This window comes from Rutilus rutilus (assembly GCF_951802725.1).
Source record: "Rutilus rutilus genome assembly, chromosome: 12".
Classification (NCBI taxonomy): domain Eukaryota; kingdom Metazoa; phylum Chordata; class Actinopteri; order Cypriniformes; family Leuciscidae; genus Rutilus; species Rutilus rutilus.
This window is the reverse complement of record NC_140217.1, coordinates 21,957,469-21,976,740: the sequence shown is the minus strand read 5'-3', so window position 1 is coordinate 21,976,740 and position 19,272 is coordinate 21,957,469. Positions and strand designations below refer to the sequence as shown.

Genomic DNA, 19,272 nt, shown 5'->3' with positions numbered 1-19,272 from the left:
TTATGAAACTTGGTGACTTTTATGGCATTAGGTATGTGAATACAAAAAAAAATTGAGGTCATGATTCGAGCATGCTAAGTGGTCGTAAAAAAATAGTCACACTTGTGGTCTTCGGTCAAAAATGACCCCCATAGAAAATGAATGGGAAATTGAAAAAAAAATTTTTTAAAATTAAAAAAATATAAAAAATAAATATTATTTTACAAAAAGTGTTATAATTGAATGAATTGCATTTTTTGTTACAAATTCTGTACAAAAAAAAAAGTAAATGTGTCCATAAACAGCTGGGGAATTCACATGCCTCTCCATAGAGAACTGTAGATGCCATCTAGTGGTTACACCATGCTCCTACGCTTTCTCTCCATACTCTCACCAGATGGTGCTAATCTGCTTCAAACATTTTTTTTTTGAAGGCCTAGACTCTATATTAAACTAAAATACTGTATAATTTTTTTTTTTTTTTAATACATATATTTATATACATTTTTTTATTATTTTCAATGGCAAAAATAGACCATAAATATTGCATAAATATTAATAAATTCAATAAAATGATCTCAAAATACTAAATTAAAAAGAATAAATATTATAGAACAAAAATAAATTGCATTGGTTTTACTGGGATGGAGGAAGTTTCATTTTTAGGCCTCCGGTCACTTCTGACCGGGAAGGCCCAGGATGTGACTCCGAAACGAAGACCGTCTGAGGGTTAATACCAAGTTCAGTCATGAAACCGTGACGCTGATTTACCAGCACCATCTGTCTAGATCTGCTATGGGGTTCAGCTTTGTCTTGCACCAGAACGTTTTACTATCATACACTCTTAGGGTTTAACAGAGCAAGTCTTTGTAATAATGCACATTCTTTGCTCTTAATTTTGCTGTCTTTTAAAGAGAAAATAATATAAATAATCTAATTATATCATGTGAATATGACTGTATTGCACCGCTGTATTACAGAAACTTCCAGAAACTTTTACAGAAATGTCTTAATCCTTGACTTGTACAACAGTACAACAGTCTTCTCCTCACCTGCTGGAGTTTGGTGCCTGGAGCTCAATGATGTGGACCTCCTGGTCATGATCAGGACCTGAGAGAACACACCCTGTGGATGGCTGGGGCTGGACGTAGCTGGCCAGGTAGTTCAGAGACAGGAACTTGTTATCAATCTTACAGGTCTCGGAGAAGACGGGGTCTGAAACAAATATGAGAAATGTTTAGGCCAAGGGCTGATAGAAACTTGGAGGACACAGAAAAGTTTGACTGACAAAATAATTAACCAACATTTAGTTACAGTCCTGTAATCTGATATTTAGTATAAAAGCGCTGGAACGTTTCGCTGTTTGTATCACTTGACTTGTTTGTGTTTCAGACCACTGTACATGAGCAGAAATGGAAGCAGACTGGAGTTGAACATTTTTTAGGAGTGGCCCAAGATTTTTGAACGATTTGGAAGCCTCTTATGCTCACCAAGGCTGCATTTATTTGATCAAAAATACAATAAAACAGTAATATAGGAAAATATTACTGTCATGATCCCAGCCTGTCTTGTGTGAGGACTTTTGTGTTGCTTCCTGTCTTGTGCCATGTTTTGTAGTTTTTTTTTGTTGTAGTTTTTCCATGTTGATTAGTCTCCCCAGGTGTGTCTAGTTAGTTCCCTTGGTTACCCTCGTGTTCCCATGACAATTTACAATGCCCCCTTGTTACCTTGTTGGCCTATGTTATAATTACCCTTGTGTTTCTCTTGTGGTTGGTCAGTCATTGTTTGCAGTAATATGCACCTGTCCTGAATTTCTCTGTTTGCCCTGGATTCCTTGGTTTGTTTTTTTAATAAAGTAGTTCTTGCATGTGGATTCTCTCTCCGCTTCACCCCTGCCTCAGCATTACATGTAAATTACAATTTAAAATAACCATTTTTTATATTATTATATTTAAAAGCAGGCATTACTCTAGGCATTTTAAGCAGGCATTACTCTAGTCTTCAGTGTCACATGATTCTAATTCTAATATACTGAATTTGGTGCTCATGAAACTTTTCTTAGTATCAATTTTGAAAACAGTTGTGATGCTTAATATTTTTGTGCAAACTATGATAAAAATAACAAAAAATGTCAAAAGAACAAAATTTATTTGAAACTGAAATCTTTTGTAACAATGTAACACTCTTTCCTGTCACTTTTGATCAATTCCCCTACAAATAAATCAGCATTCATTGACAAACCTGTCAGTAAAAATTGGAACTGCCAAAGTAAGGATACACTTCTGACCAACCAATAGGACATGGTTATCAGTTGATGTTTATAATCTTGAAAATGGCCAAATAATGCCACTTTAATCACTTTAAAACAATTAAAACCATCATCATTCAATCAAAAACAGCCTGACCTGATCTGTCCTGTTGCAGATTAATTACTTCCTAAAAAAAATCCTCTCTTCTCTTGAACACTGTTTTCTTTGCTCCTCCACAAAAGAGATGACGGCTCTTCTCTTTGCCCCAGAGAAACAGAAGACAGATGCTTCCTTATTTGGCCATTACGTTTTTGGACAAAGCGCAAATGTGATGAGCATCAACTCCTCATGAAAGGCTGGCATATCTTACTGTCTGCTCTTCCTGGCTCTTTGAGGTGCTGGGGGAAAGAGGGTTGCCTGTTCTCTACAGCAAACAGATCGGAAGCATGTCCGCTCTCATGCGGAGCTACAAAGGGTTGAGATAGAGTAGAAGGCCAGAACTCTCCTGTAGAGGTAAACACAGCCTTTTGAGTCACTGCCAAACCTCAAACTCAAACCCCGCTGGGCCAAATGTTTTACGGGACTGACTGAAACAAGCTGAGAGACTGGAAAGCGGACTTTGAATGATGCAGTCATTACTTTCTTCCAGTACTGGAATCTTGTGTTCTTTTACGGACTGAAAAATGAGCACCAGCAGTTTAACCGGGCAACCTGACAGCTGATAGATGCTGAAGTCAGACGTGTTGCTGGTTTGGTCTTAGAACTCAGTGGGGGAAGCACGATGGAGCCCTGGGTGAAACACACAGCCGGATCTGTCCTTTTCTTCTTTCTTTAAACAATCCCTGCGGCTTGCTGCGCTAATGGTGCGTATTTGCAAGTATCTGTTTCTGCTTTCTCTGTTTCATGCTCTCAACCAGTAAACAACAAACTGTTTGAATGTGGCAGCCCTGTCTGACTCAAACATCATATCAAAGTCCAAGCGTCGGTTTCAAGGTAAATCCCCCTAAACCGTTTCCGTTGAGAATAAGCCAATTTCCCACCCTACGGCTCATGTCATTGGGCAGATGGCTAAGATACTTTCTTAGCAGAATCTTGCAAGGCTTCCTGGTACTGCTATAAATTTGGACTTTTTGTTTTGGGCTCTATTTTCTTTATGCTTCTTCTATACCTCCCTGCCAAACTTTCCCTTTGCTCATTCCCTTTTTCCTCTAGCTTTGCTATTCTCCCTCATCCTTCCCTTTTTCAAAGGACTGTTGTGAAAGGCTTCAGATTTGGAAAAGGGCCCGTACGCACAAGCTGGCAGTCAGAGCTTTCATCTGAAACTCTTCCCGTATGTTTACTTGGCCTTTCCATCAATTCTCTATCTCGCGGCTGCTTATGAGCCTGACATGCAAGCAAATCAACTGATTACGAATGAAAGACAGAAAAGCCCACAGATTTTGCCATGTTGTATTTAAATGAAACCGAATGTTGGCCAGTGGAAATTAGAATGACTTGAGGTGGCTTCACTGGGATTTGCTTTATTACCCATGGGTCCAGTTACTAAACACAGTCAATAGGCACCATTGAGAGTGAATTAGCATGTGCAGGGCCATGACTGAAGTTCAGAGGCGGCAGAAAGGAATGGCACAACATTTATTTTAGGCCAAATAAACTTAAACTAAATAAACGTATTTTTTTAACAAAAAATACTGATTTAAAAAAAGTGTCAGGTGATCATAAAAAATATGAATATAGGCAAAACACTGTGCATGCTCATAGATACATACCCTCTCCAACCTTGATGTAGATGTCATGGGCCATCTTGAGCTCGCTGAAAGATGTAACAGCACGGTAGCGTTGATGGGCCCAGGAAAGCAGGTGTTCATTGCCATGAGGAAGATTTTCCATCTTCACCTCACACGACTCAGAGAAATTTCCTGCCTCAAAATCCACTTCAGATCCCTCTGCAACCTAAGACAAAATCAACAAAATAAAACAGTTAATGTATTTTCTATCAGAGTGTTGTTAAATTCTTAATTCTGATTGGTTGATAGATACATTTTTCAATAACTAAACAAGTATGCAGTAGTTCCAGGTTTGATAACTCCAGTTCCATATCACTTTGACTAGTAATTGTGGCTTTTGTCAACACAATAATTCGTAAGTACGCATGATTTTTAACAATCGTATTACATAGAGAAATTGGCAGATTACTTCTGTCGGAGCTACCCCCGATGTACAATACAAACCCCTTTTGTTAACTGGTGGAGCATTTTCCCCCCTTGACAGTTCAAGAAACAAAGATCTCTCTGTCGATGAAGACAGGCCCATAAAACTCAGAAATGTATTGATATGCACATCCCATTTCACAGGGAGAAAATCTGAGGTAATAAATTTTAAGGGCAAGACTACAGATTACGAGAGGAAAGGAAAAAGAGTTTCACAACAGGCCTTTCCAAAATGAAACCTTCCACACGATCTTTGCCAAAACACATCTTTAACACTCTGTCCTGATGGTTTTCTGAAAGCCTCTTTGAATGTGTGCTGTGCACCATATTTTTACACATGGTCCTCTAACACAATATCAGCTTTCCACTGTTTATTTAACACACTGCTGTGCATCAGAGGAGATGGGCAGGAGGTAGAATAGAGAGCTAACGGAGATTAGCCTTATAGACAACATATGTACACACTTTCACACATGCAAAAGAAATGCAGACCATCAACGTCAGACTTTAAGGGGATCAAATACGTTGTCATGCAGTATGCAGACTCAGCGGAGTGTGCATATTGAACCCATAATAGTACATTTGCCAAAATATTAATATAATATTAATATGCCAAAAATGTAGTATTCTATGGTTTCAAATGGTTAGCATTAATAAAGTTAGGATAATGCATACTTAATTAGGTAGTATACTACTTAGTTTAATTTTAAGTGTAAGTCATTATAACTTTAATGTTTAGCAGACAGTGATTGTTTACATGCACAGACCTTTTGTCTATGTGAATAAATGAAAACTGATTGCAGATTGCGAACATGCTGTTTATATGTACAGATCTGCATCACATGTATTCCGCAAACAATATCTGTGCATGCGAAGATCGGATAAAAGTATGAAGCAAAGATTGGTTTGCCATTGGTGAGAGAGATGTCCTGCTGAAATTCACAGTTTTGGAATTTACAGGATAACATGGCATGGGTTTTTTGTGCTGTGGATTTTATTAAAGAAAGCATGGCTCTTGCAGAAAATACAATAAGAGCCCCTCTACCCCAATAATATGTGTTTTATGTTTATTTTAGGGCTGTCAGAAGATTAATCGCGATTAATCGCATCCAAAATAAAAGTTTGTGTTTACATAATATATGTGTGTGTACTGTGTATAATTATTTTGTATATATCAATACACACACATGCATGTATATATTTAAGAAATATTTGCATAAATATACTGTATATATTTATATATAATTTATATTATATAAATATAATTTTTTTATATATAAATTACACATTTTTCTTAAATATATACAAGCATGTGTATTGATATATACAAAATAATTATACACAGTACACACACATATATTATGTAAACACAAACTTTTATTTTGGATGCGATTAATCGTGATTAATCTTTTGACAGCCCTAGTTTATTTATAAAAACACAATAAAAAGTGCTTAGTTATTCTGTAAAGAAACATACTGCCTTGTGCATATATGCAAGTTGAAACCAGTTGAATTTAAAGGTTTACACACTAATTATTCTTAAGAGTAAGAAATTATTTTCAAATATGCACCTTTCGAATATGCTTCTTCAAATCACATAAAAGTTTCATTTCGAATCCAAATCACGATTCCTCTGGTGTTTTTATTGTAGTACTTTTCATTGTGATTGAGCTATCATTCTGATTATAAACAGATTATTATTCTACATGCTAACATAACTAGAGTAGTGTTAGTCTTGTAGTGGACAGGAAGAATAACACAGTATGTACACTTCACAGCTGTCATAGCAACTCTGAGGAGTCTTGTCAGCTTCTGCCAGCTAACCTTTCATCCAGGATACTCTAAATACGTGTTATGTGCTTGATTTCCTTCAAATGCTATGTTTAAAGAATGAGTTGCAAATTATAGAAATTATAATTATATAGCAAGCTTTAATGTGAGCAAAATATTAAAGTAACATAGCCAAGAGGTAAGAAAAAGTAAATATGAAAAATAAGAAAATGTGTTTAAGTTTCATTTGATTGCTGGCAACTGTGTGTACGCTCTTGCAAATGTATAAAGCATTGCGTTGTGAGTTTCTCTGCATGTCATCTTGCTTGACTTGGGCAGGCTTTGCTCTGAAAGTCCTCCCTTTTGGCTCCAAATGGACCCTGGGTCCACATGCTCCATTTCAGAGAGATAAACATTCACATATGTTGAAAAACCCGTACAGCTCCACACAGCCAAGCACACGGTCTAGACAGCCCAGACTCATTACATTTCCATGCTTGTGAGTTTTTTTTTTCCATTCATTTCTCTCTCTCATTCTCCCAAAGGTGTTCTTTCTACTCTCAGTGGGCTCTGTGCTGGCAAACCCAATTAAACCATTATATCACACCACAGCTTTGATGGACCCCATACGAGCTGCGCAGAGAGCCAGACTAAGCCAGCCAATCTGAGCAACAGCCAGAGACCTGCGTACTATTGTACGTTGACAGACAGAAGAGGTGGAGTGAGGGAGAGGGAGAGCTAAAGAGAGGTATATGACGTGCTGAATGAGCTGAGATCTGTCCTGGTGCACGACCCAGCACCATGAGGAACATCTGCTTGACTTCTGGACGGCTCCCCAGGCAAACGCCCCATCCTTGCCAGGAGTGATAAATTTCAAAAAGAAAAAGAAAAAACATGAGAAAGGCATAGAGGCCGTCGAAGAATTCTGGTCTCGGTTGAAGGTTATTTTTAGGGTCCCTCCGTATTGTAGACCGTGTGTAAAACTGTTCAGTTTTTCTTTTAAAGGAATATTGAGGGTTTGACAAGTTCAATTCAATTGATACCAAAAAAAAAAAAAAAAAAAAAGTGGAGGGAACTGCCCATTTTTGGTGTATGAAGTTGAAATACACTATCATTCAAAAGTCTGGGGTCAGTAAGTCTCTTATGCTCACCAAGGCTGCATTTATTTGATAAAAATTCAGTAAACAAAGAACAGTAATGTTGTGAACAAATTATTACAATTTAGAAAAAAACTTGCTAACACTTTACTTAAAGCCTTTATGTATAATGCATAATAATTTAATGGTCTCAGGAATAATTGTAATCACAGTTATAATACACCTTTAGAAAGTATAATGCATTAAAACACGACAAACGATTATGTGAATATTATAATGCATTTTTAACTTTAGTTACAACTATTCATGAAAAGGTATAATGCATTATAACGTACATTATGAATACCTTTATAATGCATTAAAGGCTTAAGTAAAGTGTTACCAAAAACTGTTTTAAATTTTAAAATATTAAATTTATTCCTGCAATGGCAAAGCTGAATTTTCTACAGCCATATACTCAAGTCTTCAGTGTCACATGATCCTTCAGAAATCATGCTGATTTGGTGCTCAAGAAACATTTATTTATATTAGCAAAAAATATATAAATAATTTGTGCTGCTTAATATTTGAGCAAAAAATTCAGATTCAAATCATGTTAACACACACATTGTTTACATTCTGTGGCTGTACTACTGAAATATTTTTCATGTTCACCTACTTCTTGGTTCCATTTACTTTGATTGTAAGTGTCTCAGATCTGTTTTCATCACTTTATATAAAGAAAATGAAGGACATTTTTGCATTAAACAGTTACAAGTGCAGTTGATTGAGATCATTTTGGAATATTCCTTTAAAAAGAGGAGAGGAGAGGAGAGGAGAGGAGAGGAGAGGAGAGGAGAGGAGAGGAGAGGAGAGGAGAGGAGAGGAGAGGAGAGGAGAGGAGAGGAGAGGAGAGGAGAGGAGAGGAGAGGAGAGGAGAGGAGAGGGGTTGGGGCTTCTGTTGGCAAGCACAGAGGAGTTTATCGATTTAATTGCGGGAATAGGGCTGTAATTAGTCTCGAGGAATTAGAAGGAAAAGCCTAAAAACTAAATTAGCTCCAGGCTTTGGGAAGAGTTTCAAACCTCAAGAATTTCTAAAGGGAATATGAAAGCAATAAACCCACTCTGGAGTTCAGCCAGACCCCTAGCCCCCAAACCCAAACCATCTTCATCCTTTCCAAAGCCATCAAACTCAAAGCCAGCATACAGATGGGCATACATGTTTTTAAAAGATTATGGCATATAATAAAACATGAGTCTAACTTTTAGTAAAGACATCAACAGTACTAGTTATATGACTATCATCAGATCTCTAAAGAAATTAAACAGAGCATCCAACAATGCATCCTACTAGGGTTGTCAAAAGTACCTTTGGTACCAAGTTGGTAGTGAAATTTAGAAAATATGACGATACCAGCATTTCTGTAGTACCAGTAGTCAAGTCAAGTCACCTTGATTTATATAGCGCTTTTTACAATACAGATTGTTTCAAAGCAGCTTTACAGTGAAGAAGCTACAGGTAGTACAGAGTAGGCTGACCACAAAAAGACTATTTAAATATGAATATTATTTACTTAGAATGATTACCATCATAAATAATAAACTCATTGAAATAGTTAAATAAAATAGTTAAATAGTTCCGACAGATTTTGCTGTGGTACCGAAATTGGTACAGAGAACCATAAAATTGTAATGGTATTGGTACCGACTACTGGAATTTTGGTATCGTGACAACCCTACATTCTACACAAGCAAAAAAAACATAATTTTAGGATCGCTCAGTGCAGGGTTTTTCTCACCAGTAAGAAAAAGAAAATTTGGAGTGGATCCCAAGTCATTACAATACATTTTGGAAGAGAAAAATGTCACTCCACATAACTCACACAATCGACTCCTAGTGAAATGCAAAGCTTGATACTTTGACTTCTTTTGGAACTATTTTTGTTGGCAGAGAAATCATTTACAAACTAATGTGCAAAATGTTGAAATGTGAGTGAGGCAATATTAATATGAACTTCTTGTTTATATAATTGTTGTATAAAAGAAGGACATACAGTAGAAACTTGGCATAATCATGTAAATACCATGGTACAAATATATGACACAGACATTCAGAACCATCAAATATATTAGTACCATTAAAAAGTACCATAGTATTGCCTGCTATAGAAAAGAATTGGCATGACTATGCAAATCGTGTACCTGAAATGATGCACAATGTACATTTAAAAAAATATATGAGGTAATAACGACTTCAGAGTGATTACAGAGTGAAAGGTAAGTAAAAACACAGGGCAGTTACTATAAAACTGAGAACAATTAAAAGCCAAGTTTCTCTTTAACGGTGTGTCTCGTGAATGATGTGGTAAGTGTCAGTAAAGTGTGCTGAAAGCTGCTGCTCACCTTTATTGAGCATAATCAGTGGTTTGTGTAAATAGCAGAATCTCAAAGTGGGAGGCAGTTACCTCAGGCTGTAAACCCTCATCTCAATCCAAATTACAAGTCAGTTTTTATTTCTGCATCTATGTGAAACGGGTTCGAGGGTAAATAAGAAAAGAAAAAGAAAACCCTATTTATTTTTGTTCTTTTGTTCTGTCTATTACATTATGATTATATTTGAAGAGTTCAGATGCAAAAGCCTCTAAGTGCCATCTGAAATTTTCTTTTAGAATGATCATTTTTATCAAGTTTGCATATTTAAATTCAGTAATTTCACTTAAATGGCAATGATAATTACCTATTAATTGTCATTTAAGTGAAATTACTGAACTTAAATATACGAGCTTGATAAAAATGATCATTCTAGAAGAAAATTTCAGATTGCACTTGGAGGCTTTTGCATTCATTCATTGCTTAATTTGCTATCCCTATAAACCCTTTTCATCAGAGCATCCCAGAGGTAGCTTGTGCTTATAATTTATTTGGATTTCTTTATATATATATATATATATATATATATATATATATAAGCAATGCATATAACATATTTGTTTAAATATTTAAAAAGTTTTCTTATGTGAGAGTGCACTTAAGGGCAAAAGCATTGGAAGTCCTTAAATGGATATGGTTTGGGTGTGTACTATTCCAATTACAAACTGTGTTAACACAGCCCCTCATTTAGTATTCCAGATACATCAAAATTAGAGGGTAAGAACCAATTTATATGTGTGCGCACCTGTTTCCGGAAGAAATTTTAGCGTGAGAACCTTTTCTGAACACGGACACCAAGAACATTGGCATGCAATTATTAGTGAACATGACCTGTTGTTGAGTGATAATGCACAGCTTTCCACTGTACCTATCCATAAAAGATGCCAAAGGGCTAAAAAAAGTCATAAATATATTTTCTATCCACTGCAAAGTGTCTTTTGACAAGAATGACGTTTCCCTCAGTGTCTTGAGTGTCATCATTTCTCAGTCTTGCTCTTCTCACACTCACAATAACCCGTCTGGAACATTTCAGCAGGCTTAGCCCTGCATAAATCGTCCTGTTTATGCCTTATCTGTCAGTAAACAGGTCCAGATTGGAGCTTAGCCCTGGGTTTGCTCAGAGATGAGCTAATGTCCATGCTCTGCTCTCGGGAGTCTGACTTCGTCTGAGTCTGTGTTCAGGCCCATAGGACCCTGTGAGGTAACCTGTCGAATTCAGAAATGTCCTACGGAGTTGCTGAGTCTTACACAACCCAACCAAATATCACACCATCCAGCCAAACCAAAATGTTTTATCTACTTCTTCTGAGAAAGCAAGAACAGCTTGACATCTGGCATTTGCTGATCCAAGGGTTTGAAAAATTGGGTTATGAAATTTTACACCCCACTGCTGCCATGGTTTTCGCACTGGTTTTGTAATGGTACTGTACCTGCGTTTACGCCTCAGCCAAAGAAGGCAACATAAGCACCATTTCCATCACACCTGTGTTCTTATAATATGTCCGATTAACATCTGTCCTCCAACTAGTAAACTACATGCATATTTCACTGGATTTCCTGCACCTTCTGCCTATCAGCATCAACATATTACAGCCATATGTTAAGGGGAAAAAAAGAGACGGCATGCCAAATGGTTTATATCAATTATAAGCACACACTAATCTCCAAAACGTTCACAATGAAACACCCTCTACTTGAGAAAGCACAAATATCTGTAGGAGATGATGAAGTGCTCAAAACAGGCGTGAGAGAGGAGGAAAGAGATGCGACGTGAGCTCCTGAGATGGGGGGAAACAAACGTGCCATGACGTGCTGAAGAGATGAAGGCAGTAAATAAATTTGTGGGTGATTTGTTCTGCTTACTCCAGAAAGCTAATCAAGTTCCTGGCAACGTTCCATGGTCGTTCTCCTGTGAGCTGTAGAGAGAGACTGTCATGGAACAAACAACACCATCTGTCTGCAAGCGCCACAGAAGAGCGTTCCTGTAGATCAACCTCCATCGCAAAACCAATACTGGTCCCGCAATGGTTTCAATTAAAAATCAGAGGGAGAGGGAGACTGTTTTTGCTAACCTCCCAAGGCAATAAAAATCAGGAAAACAGCCACTTGGCAAATACAGAAAGAGCAACAAATTTACAACAGCCAAACTTTTTTTAAATGTTGCACCATCAATTATTTCAGAAACGCTTGCCAGATCGAAACCAGTCCCCAAAAACACAGACCCTGCTAAAGATCACAGATTAGACCAGAACGAATGTGCAGGCTGGTTAGTTCTGGTTTGGTGCTGGTCTAGTTTGTGGATCATAACAGCTGTTGTTTACCAGAAAAACGTTCTTTTTGGTGAAGCAACTTTCTGGTGAGCAAAAAAGCTAAGCAGCACGATGAAGATACAAATATCCCATGCTGGTCACAAACAATGAAAGTTCAACATATGCCAACTATTCTGGTCTTCTTCAGACCTCTCTTGACAAAAACACATTTTTTATATCATTCTGATATACAAGTATCTACCCATAGCCCCCTTCAGACTCTTTCACGACTGGTGGAAGATTGGCAATGGCTTCACAGGGATTGTGTTTTACAATGAGATGTTTGGATTTCAGGGCTTTTGTTTTAGGGCGGGTGGTGAAAGCAGCCAACACCAGCTTTCTGCTCAGACTCCAGGACTCCCATCTGCCTCTTTGGACCTCCAAGTGCTGGAACCAGGAAAACAAGGGTTGGCAGGGCTAATCCACAGACAACCAGCCTTATAAAGCCATTACTCAACTGTAAAAATATAGGGCCAACATTGAGGGACTGAGAGGTAAAAACTGGCTTCCAGGGTCAATGACAAATAACAGTGTCCAAAATAAAGAGATGGAAAAATTATTTCAAACCATAGTTTAAAATGGATGAACCAAGTTTGTATTTAATTATTACGTGTATTATTTGTTTTCATGTTGGTTTTGAAAAAAGTGTCAGCCATTTTCATCAAAAGTTTACATGTAATGTGATGTGGTGTAACCATCAAGTAAAGAGTAATAATATATTTTCTTTAAAATAGATATTTTTTAACTTCGCTTTTTTTCTCTAATAATTAATAAAAACATGATGCTAACCTTAAGGTGTTTTTTAGTATTACAATAATATTAGGACAGCTGTAAAACCATGTTTAACTTTATTCTGTGGAAAAAATATCAAAATTAATTTTACAATTTAGAAATTTAAAACATGTTCATCATAGAACAGGTTTACGGAAGTCATTGTATGAATGCACTTTTTATGATCTTTCTTTAAATAAATTAATGTTGTATCATGTCATTGACCCTAGAGTAGTTGGGTTAAACTAGCTGGGTTGATTTGTGCCTAGACATGAGCAGATGTAAACCCTCTGCTTCCTCTCCAACCATGTTTGTAAGTTTTAAACAAAATCGCACATGACTTGGCTACGATGGTACTTAAGCCATCTGCTGCAGCTGTGTGCTGGAACTGAGATCAGTTCACGGAGCATTGAGCCGGAAATAGTTCCGCATTAAACAGGGTGTGTGTGAGAGTTTAGAAGAGCTGAGCTTCGAATGGATGAATTCTGTCAGTGTGTCAGGATGCCTGGTAAGGAGGTCCTTGTAGTAAAAAAATAAATAAATAATAATAATAAAAAAGTGTGAGCTCATTGGCTTGGCTGATCTCACACTAACTGGCCTGTGAAGGCTGTATGTGTATTCAGATGATGTCATCATTAGACATGGGCTAATAAAATCAAAGCCAAGAGCAAAAGGAAGATGTGAAGTGAGGGATGAAGGTACAGTACGTGCTGACAGCTCAACAATGGGATCACGTCTCTGTTTTTTCACAGTCCTGACTCATTATTGAGATGTTCCAGTGGAGAAAGAGGGCTTGAGGAGTAAAATTCCCATTCGCATCAAAAGGGCCAACAGATTACATCATCAGCTCACACAAGGCACCAGCATTTATGTGCTATCAGTCGAAACGAATGGTCAGTTGGCTTTTCAATATGGCTGATGTTGATGCTAATCCAGTATGTAGAGTGCAGGGTGGCCAATATAATAAATATAAAAATAGACACTTATAAAACAATATAATACTATGTACAATGATACTTTTCAGTACTGAATAAGACATTTATAACTGAGGTCCCTTCTCAGTGAGCTCATTGAATCTACTAACGAAACGTGATGTTGCCCTAAACAGCCAAAATGAGGTATGCCTTATTTAGGCAGCCCACTAGGTTTTGGAGTCTTCATTTAGCCTGAATCTTGTCTGTAACAACATTCATTCAATATACAGTGCCCTCCACAATTATTGAACCCCCTGGTAAATATGATCAAAATTGGCTGTAAAAAATAAATCTGCATCGATTATCCTTGTGATCTTTCATTCAAAAAATGTGAAAAATTCTAACCTTTCATTGAAGTAAAAGAATTGAAAGTGGGGGGAAATCACATTATGAAATAAATGTTTTTCCCCAAAACACGTTGGCCACAATTATTGAAACCCTTTTATTAAATACTTTTTGCAATCTCCTTTTGCCAAGATAACAGCTCTGAGTCTTCTTCTATAATGCCTGATGAGTTTGGAGAATAACTGACAAGAGATCAGAGACCATTCCTCCATACAGAATCTCTCCAGATCCTTCAGATTCCCAAATCCATGTTGGTGCTTCTCCTCTTCAGTTCAGCCCACTCATCAGGTCAGGGGACTGAGACGGTCATGGCAGAAGCTTCATTTTGTGCTCCACAACAAATTTTTGTTTTGATTTTGATGTTTGTTTTGGATCGTTGTCCTGATGGAAGATCCAACCACGGCATATTATAAGATTTCTAGCAGAAGGCGTCAGGTTTTGATTTTTTATCTGTTGATATTTGATAGAATCCACGATGCCATGTATCTGAACAAGAAGTCCAGGACCTCCAGCAGAAAAATATGCCCACAACATTAAAGATCCAATGGTATATTAAATTGTACACATGGGGTACTTTTTATCCTGTGTTCACCAAACCCATCTAGTGTGTTTGCTGCCAAAAAGCTCTGTTTTAGTCTCATCTGACCACAGAACCCTGTGTTGTTTGAAGATCCAGTCGTGTCTGACAATTAAATTTGCTGGAATTTGTTTTTGGATGAGCGAGGAGGTTTTTTTTAAAACCCTCCCAAACAACATGTGGGGATGTAGGGGTTGTTTGATAATTTTTTTTTTAGGCTTTCTGACCCTAAGACTCAACTAATCTCTGCAATTCTCCATCTGTGATCCTTGGAGAGTCTTTGGCCACTCAAACTTTCATACTCGCCGTGCATTAAGACAGTATAGACACACGTCCTTTTCCTGGCAGATTCATAACATCTTTAGTTGGTTATAACTTCTTAATTATTGCCCTGATGGTCAAAATGGGGATTTTCAATTCTTTAGCTATTGTCTTACAGCCACTTTCTAGTTTGTGATGCTCAACAATCTTTTGCTACGCATCAGAACTATATTCTGTGGTTTTACTCATTGTGATGGATGATTAAGGGGATTTGGCCTTTGTGTTTCCTCATATTTAAACTCCTGTGAAACAAGAAGTCATAGCTGGACAGTTTCATGTTCCTAGTCACCCTGGTGTACTAAAAAAGGTAAATATTAATGGGAATATACTTCAGAGATATTTTACTCGTAAAAAATTCTAGGGGTTTCAATAATTGTGGCCAACATGTTTTGGAGAAAAACATTTATTTCATAATGTGATTTCCCCCCACTTTCAATTCTTTTACTTCAATGAAAGGTTAGAATTTTGCAAATTTTTTGAATGAAAGATCACAAGGATAATCGATGCAGATTTATTTTTTACAGCCAATTTTGATCATATTTACCAGGGGGTTCAATAATTGTGGAGGGCACTGTATATACATACAAACACACACACACACACACACATATATAACCGTCAGGCCCTCAGAAAGGGTCTAAACTTTCATTTAAAAAATTATATTTACAAACTTTTAAAAAATAGTTTAAAAAGCAAAAACTTTTTTTTTTTATTATAAAAAGTCATCAGTTCTAATGTTATTTTTGGAATTCATAAATTGACAAACATCTAAATCTTCTAGAGGAAATAAACCCTTAAAATCTGCCTATTCAGTTTGTGTTGTGTTGTGTAGACTAGACGCCCATTTTCTCCATATTAGATCGTTTCCGCCTACCACTTTCAGTTCTGTGATAAGTGGTCCAGCTATGATAGGGCCATTTCAAATGACAGGAAAATTGACCAATCATACCGACCCTCTAAATGGGTGGGGCTTGTTATCACTTTGTCTGAATCCGAAATCGCCCCATATACCCTCAAATAGAGCATTATTTGAGGGGATAGCCATTTGTAGTGGTGTCCGAAACCACAGTGGACGATATTAAGTGTACTCATTTAATCCCACATTGCACCGCAATAACGAGTGTACAGTTACCAACTCGGCAACCATTATGCACATTTGCTGTAATTCTGCATAATAGTAAACATTTTCCCAGATCATAAGATTATTACTGTCTGTCACATTCAATTAACTGCTGCTGTGAAAATGTAATGATCGCTGTTCACTGTCTGATGCAGAAGTTTCTCTCGCTAATTTTTCTTGTCTTGGTGTGGTCATGATGTTTCGGCTTACATTCAATTTTATTGGTTTTGTGTGTCATGCGTTTTGCAACCTGGCCAGTTGTCACCATATTCCTCTGAAATGCTCACACCGGTTGTGTGATAATACAATTATTTGTAATAAGGATTTGAGGATAATGAGAATTTATTGTTTTTTTTTTATTTTGGTGATAACTCTCAAACTCACTATGCGGATTGCTTGTTGCATTTTTTTTTTTTGTCAAAGTTAACTTATACAGCACTATAGAAGAAGACACGGTAAGCTAGGCTGAATTTAGGCTGAGTTTACATTTTTCGGAATGAGGGAAGAGGTGAGAGGGCCAAGGTTCAAGAGTCAGGGTTCGCTACTGAAATTTTAGTCACTCAGCTTTCATTTATCAATTCAGTCATATTGGTTGTGAGTACTTTGAGTATCTGTCTTGACCTAACTGTAGCTACAGTACCTGATAAAGTATCTGTCATAAACACAATGTTTACCCTTTCTCGTAATGCTAGGGCACATTACAAGAAAGGGTAAACATTGTGTTTACGACATGTACTTTAGCAGGTAGCTCTGCCAAAAGCATAAACATGCTCTTTATTAGCACTGCATACGAAGCTAGACATTTAAAAGAGTGTTGACTTGCTAATAAACATCCAAGGATGACCTCAGCACATTCTCCTCTGAAACATATTTTGGCCATATAGTCATCTACATGAACTTACATGAAGCTGACATGAGAATACATCCTGTCTCTACAGGACATAACTCAATTTGCAGTCTAGCACAATATTAAATTTTTCTCATCCATAATCTCAAAAGTATCTGTAACCCGAGCCTTGGTTACAAACCAAAAAAACATGGTTTGCTGTGGTTCGATTTCATTTTGTGCTCATTTCGTGCCATGCAACAAGTGAAATGTGTTGACGGCCAGTTTTACAGAATAAATAGTCCCTTCCCACAGCCAAGTGATGAATGACAACTACAGCGTTCTGAATTCTGGAGGAAAGACCAAATCTAACATGGTTAAAGTGGACTGACTCACACAAAGAGAATGTAGGGTGTAGTAGAGTTGGACATCTCTCTGTGGCCACTGAGTTATGAAGATATTATTATGCTTGTCAGTATGCATGTTAGAGAAAGTCCCTTTCATAGACAAAGAAATAAAGCATGTATTTTATTTGCACATACAGAGTCTCTGTACATCTGCATGTACAGCACAAGCAGGAGAGCAGAACTTATCTACACACATGGAAATAATAGTGGCTCTCAGAACTACATTCCTCTGGAATGCTATGGTTTTAAAACACATTTGAAAATGATTATTGCATAGAACCGCTAGCTACATAAAGGTATTTACAGTGTACATAAGGCTGGAAGAGTGTGACAGAGTTAAACCAGTGAGGCCTCTTGCTCTCATTTTATTGTGATTTTCTCATGTGATAGGGACATGATGGGAAATTAACACCCGCTACCAGCCAAATTTGGGCATTTTGGTGCACAATTTATTTACCAGCAACTGTGGTGGGCGACCTGTCTCGGATTGGACTTAACCTAAGGAATTCTTAGTAACAACGTCATGCACATGTACGTTTCTAAGAGCAGAATTTTGTATTATATGTTATTTAAATGTATCTCAGGTCCACGTAAAAAAATTTAATAAATATGCCCCATGTTTACTTTATATGCGTAATTCCAAATAAATTTGTTTGCTAAAGCTAATTACACGGCACCAAAAGCCACACTGATCCAACAAAATTCAACGAATGCATCTGTTGGTGCAGTGTGAATTAGTCTTTATATATGATCAAACAACACTCGCAAAATATTGTTGGTTGCAGGCAGCCATAGATAAGAGCAGTGTCATTGCTGTTAACTAAAGGCTGGACCACACGAAAATATATTTAAAATCTTATCAGATTTTCAAATTGTGAGAGACCACAAACATGACGATAAAAAAATAAATCATAGATTTAACACGCAATGTGACGAAGACAGCACATCACACACTTAACATATTCCATTCACAAACAACCAGAGTCCCGACTGTGAACATGGGAATTCTCGCAAAATCTCTCACGGTCAAACGTGACTTTAGAGTAAACAAACATGGCGGACGAGGGGCAAAAATAAATGGCAATAATAGAGTTTGGACTGTTTTTTACAGAAAATTCGGGTTTATGCTTCCGTCTTCCGTCAGCTTGCCTTCTGATTGGATATTGTTTCATTCCACGTGACAATCAACGAAGTGTGTGTGCTTTTGTCCTCAGGGTTCCCCATACACAACAGGATTTCTTATCGTAAATATTCAACATTATGGATATTTCCGGTTAGAGATAGGTGCGGCCCCGAAGTTCTTCCGAGCAGATTCATTATTAACACACCTCACACCGTAGGATAATCTGTAGAACCATCAAGATAATCGGGACTTTACCTAGGATTGTCGGAAGAGGATAATTGGGCCCAAAATCAGCCTTAAAACTAAATCTGTTAAAAATCCTCATCATTAATTGAAATAAAACTGAAAAATATATAAATATTAGATGACAATTTAAACTCAAATAACCTAAACAAAAATCAGAGATGTTAACTGAAATAAAATAAGTCGAAGACTAAAATTACGAAAACTAAACCGGACATAAAAATAAATTAAAGCTAAATAGAAATATATAATAATAATAATAATAATTATAAAATTGACAAAATAAACTAAAACTAACATAAAAAAAAAGCTGATTAAAAATATGAATAAATTCTACAATAGTATATAAAGAATATGAAATTACTCACTGAATAAGAGAAGAATATGCTAACACTAACAAAAATCCTTTATAAAAGTCCATTTCCCATTCCGGATAGCAATGCTTATGATCAGAGTTCCTAACCAGCCCACTTTGATTTTCTCATTAAGCCCGACTAAATATTCAGTGGGTGTCCCCCCCCCAAACACCCACACACCCACAC

At 37.0% G+C, this 19,272-nt stretch overlaps 1 protein-coding gene across 1 annotated transcript in view; it reads right to left on the bottom strand.

The window, feature by feature from the left end:
• The window catches only part of tgfbr3 (transforming growth factor, beta receptor III), a 111,926-nt gene that overhangs the window by 27,257 nt on the left and 65,397 nt on the right, over positions 1–19,272 (bottom strand). Inside the window, exons 5-6 of the mRNA XM_084426130.1 lie at positions 3,998–4,181; positions 1,032–1,194 (exon numbers count right to left, since the gene is read on the bottom strand). Of these exons, the coding sequence (XP_084282256.1) occupies positions 1,032–1,194; positions 3,998–4,181 (347 nt within the window). The remainder of the gene's footprint in view (positions 1–1,031; positions 1,195–3,997; positions 4,182–19,272) is intronic.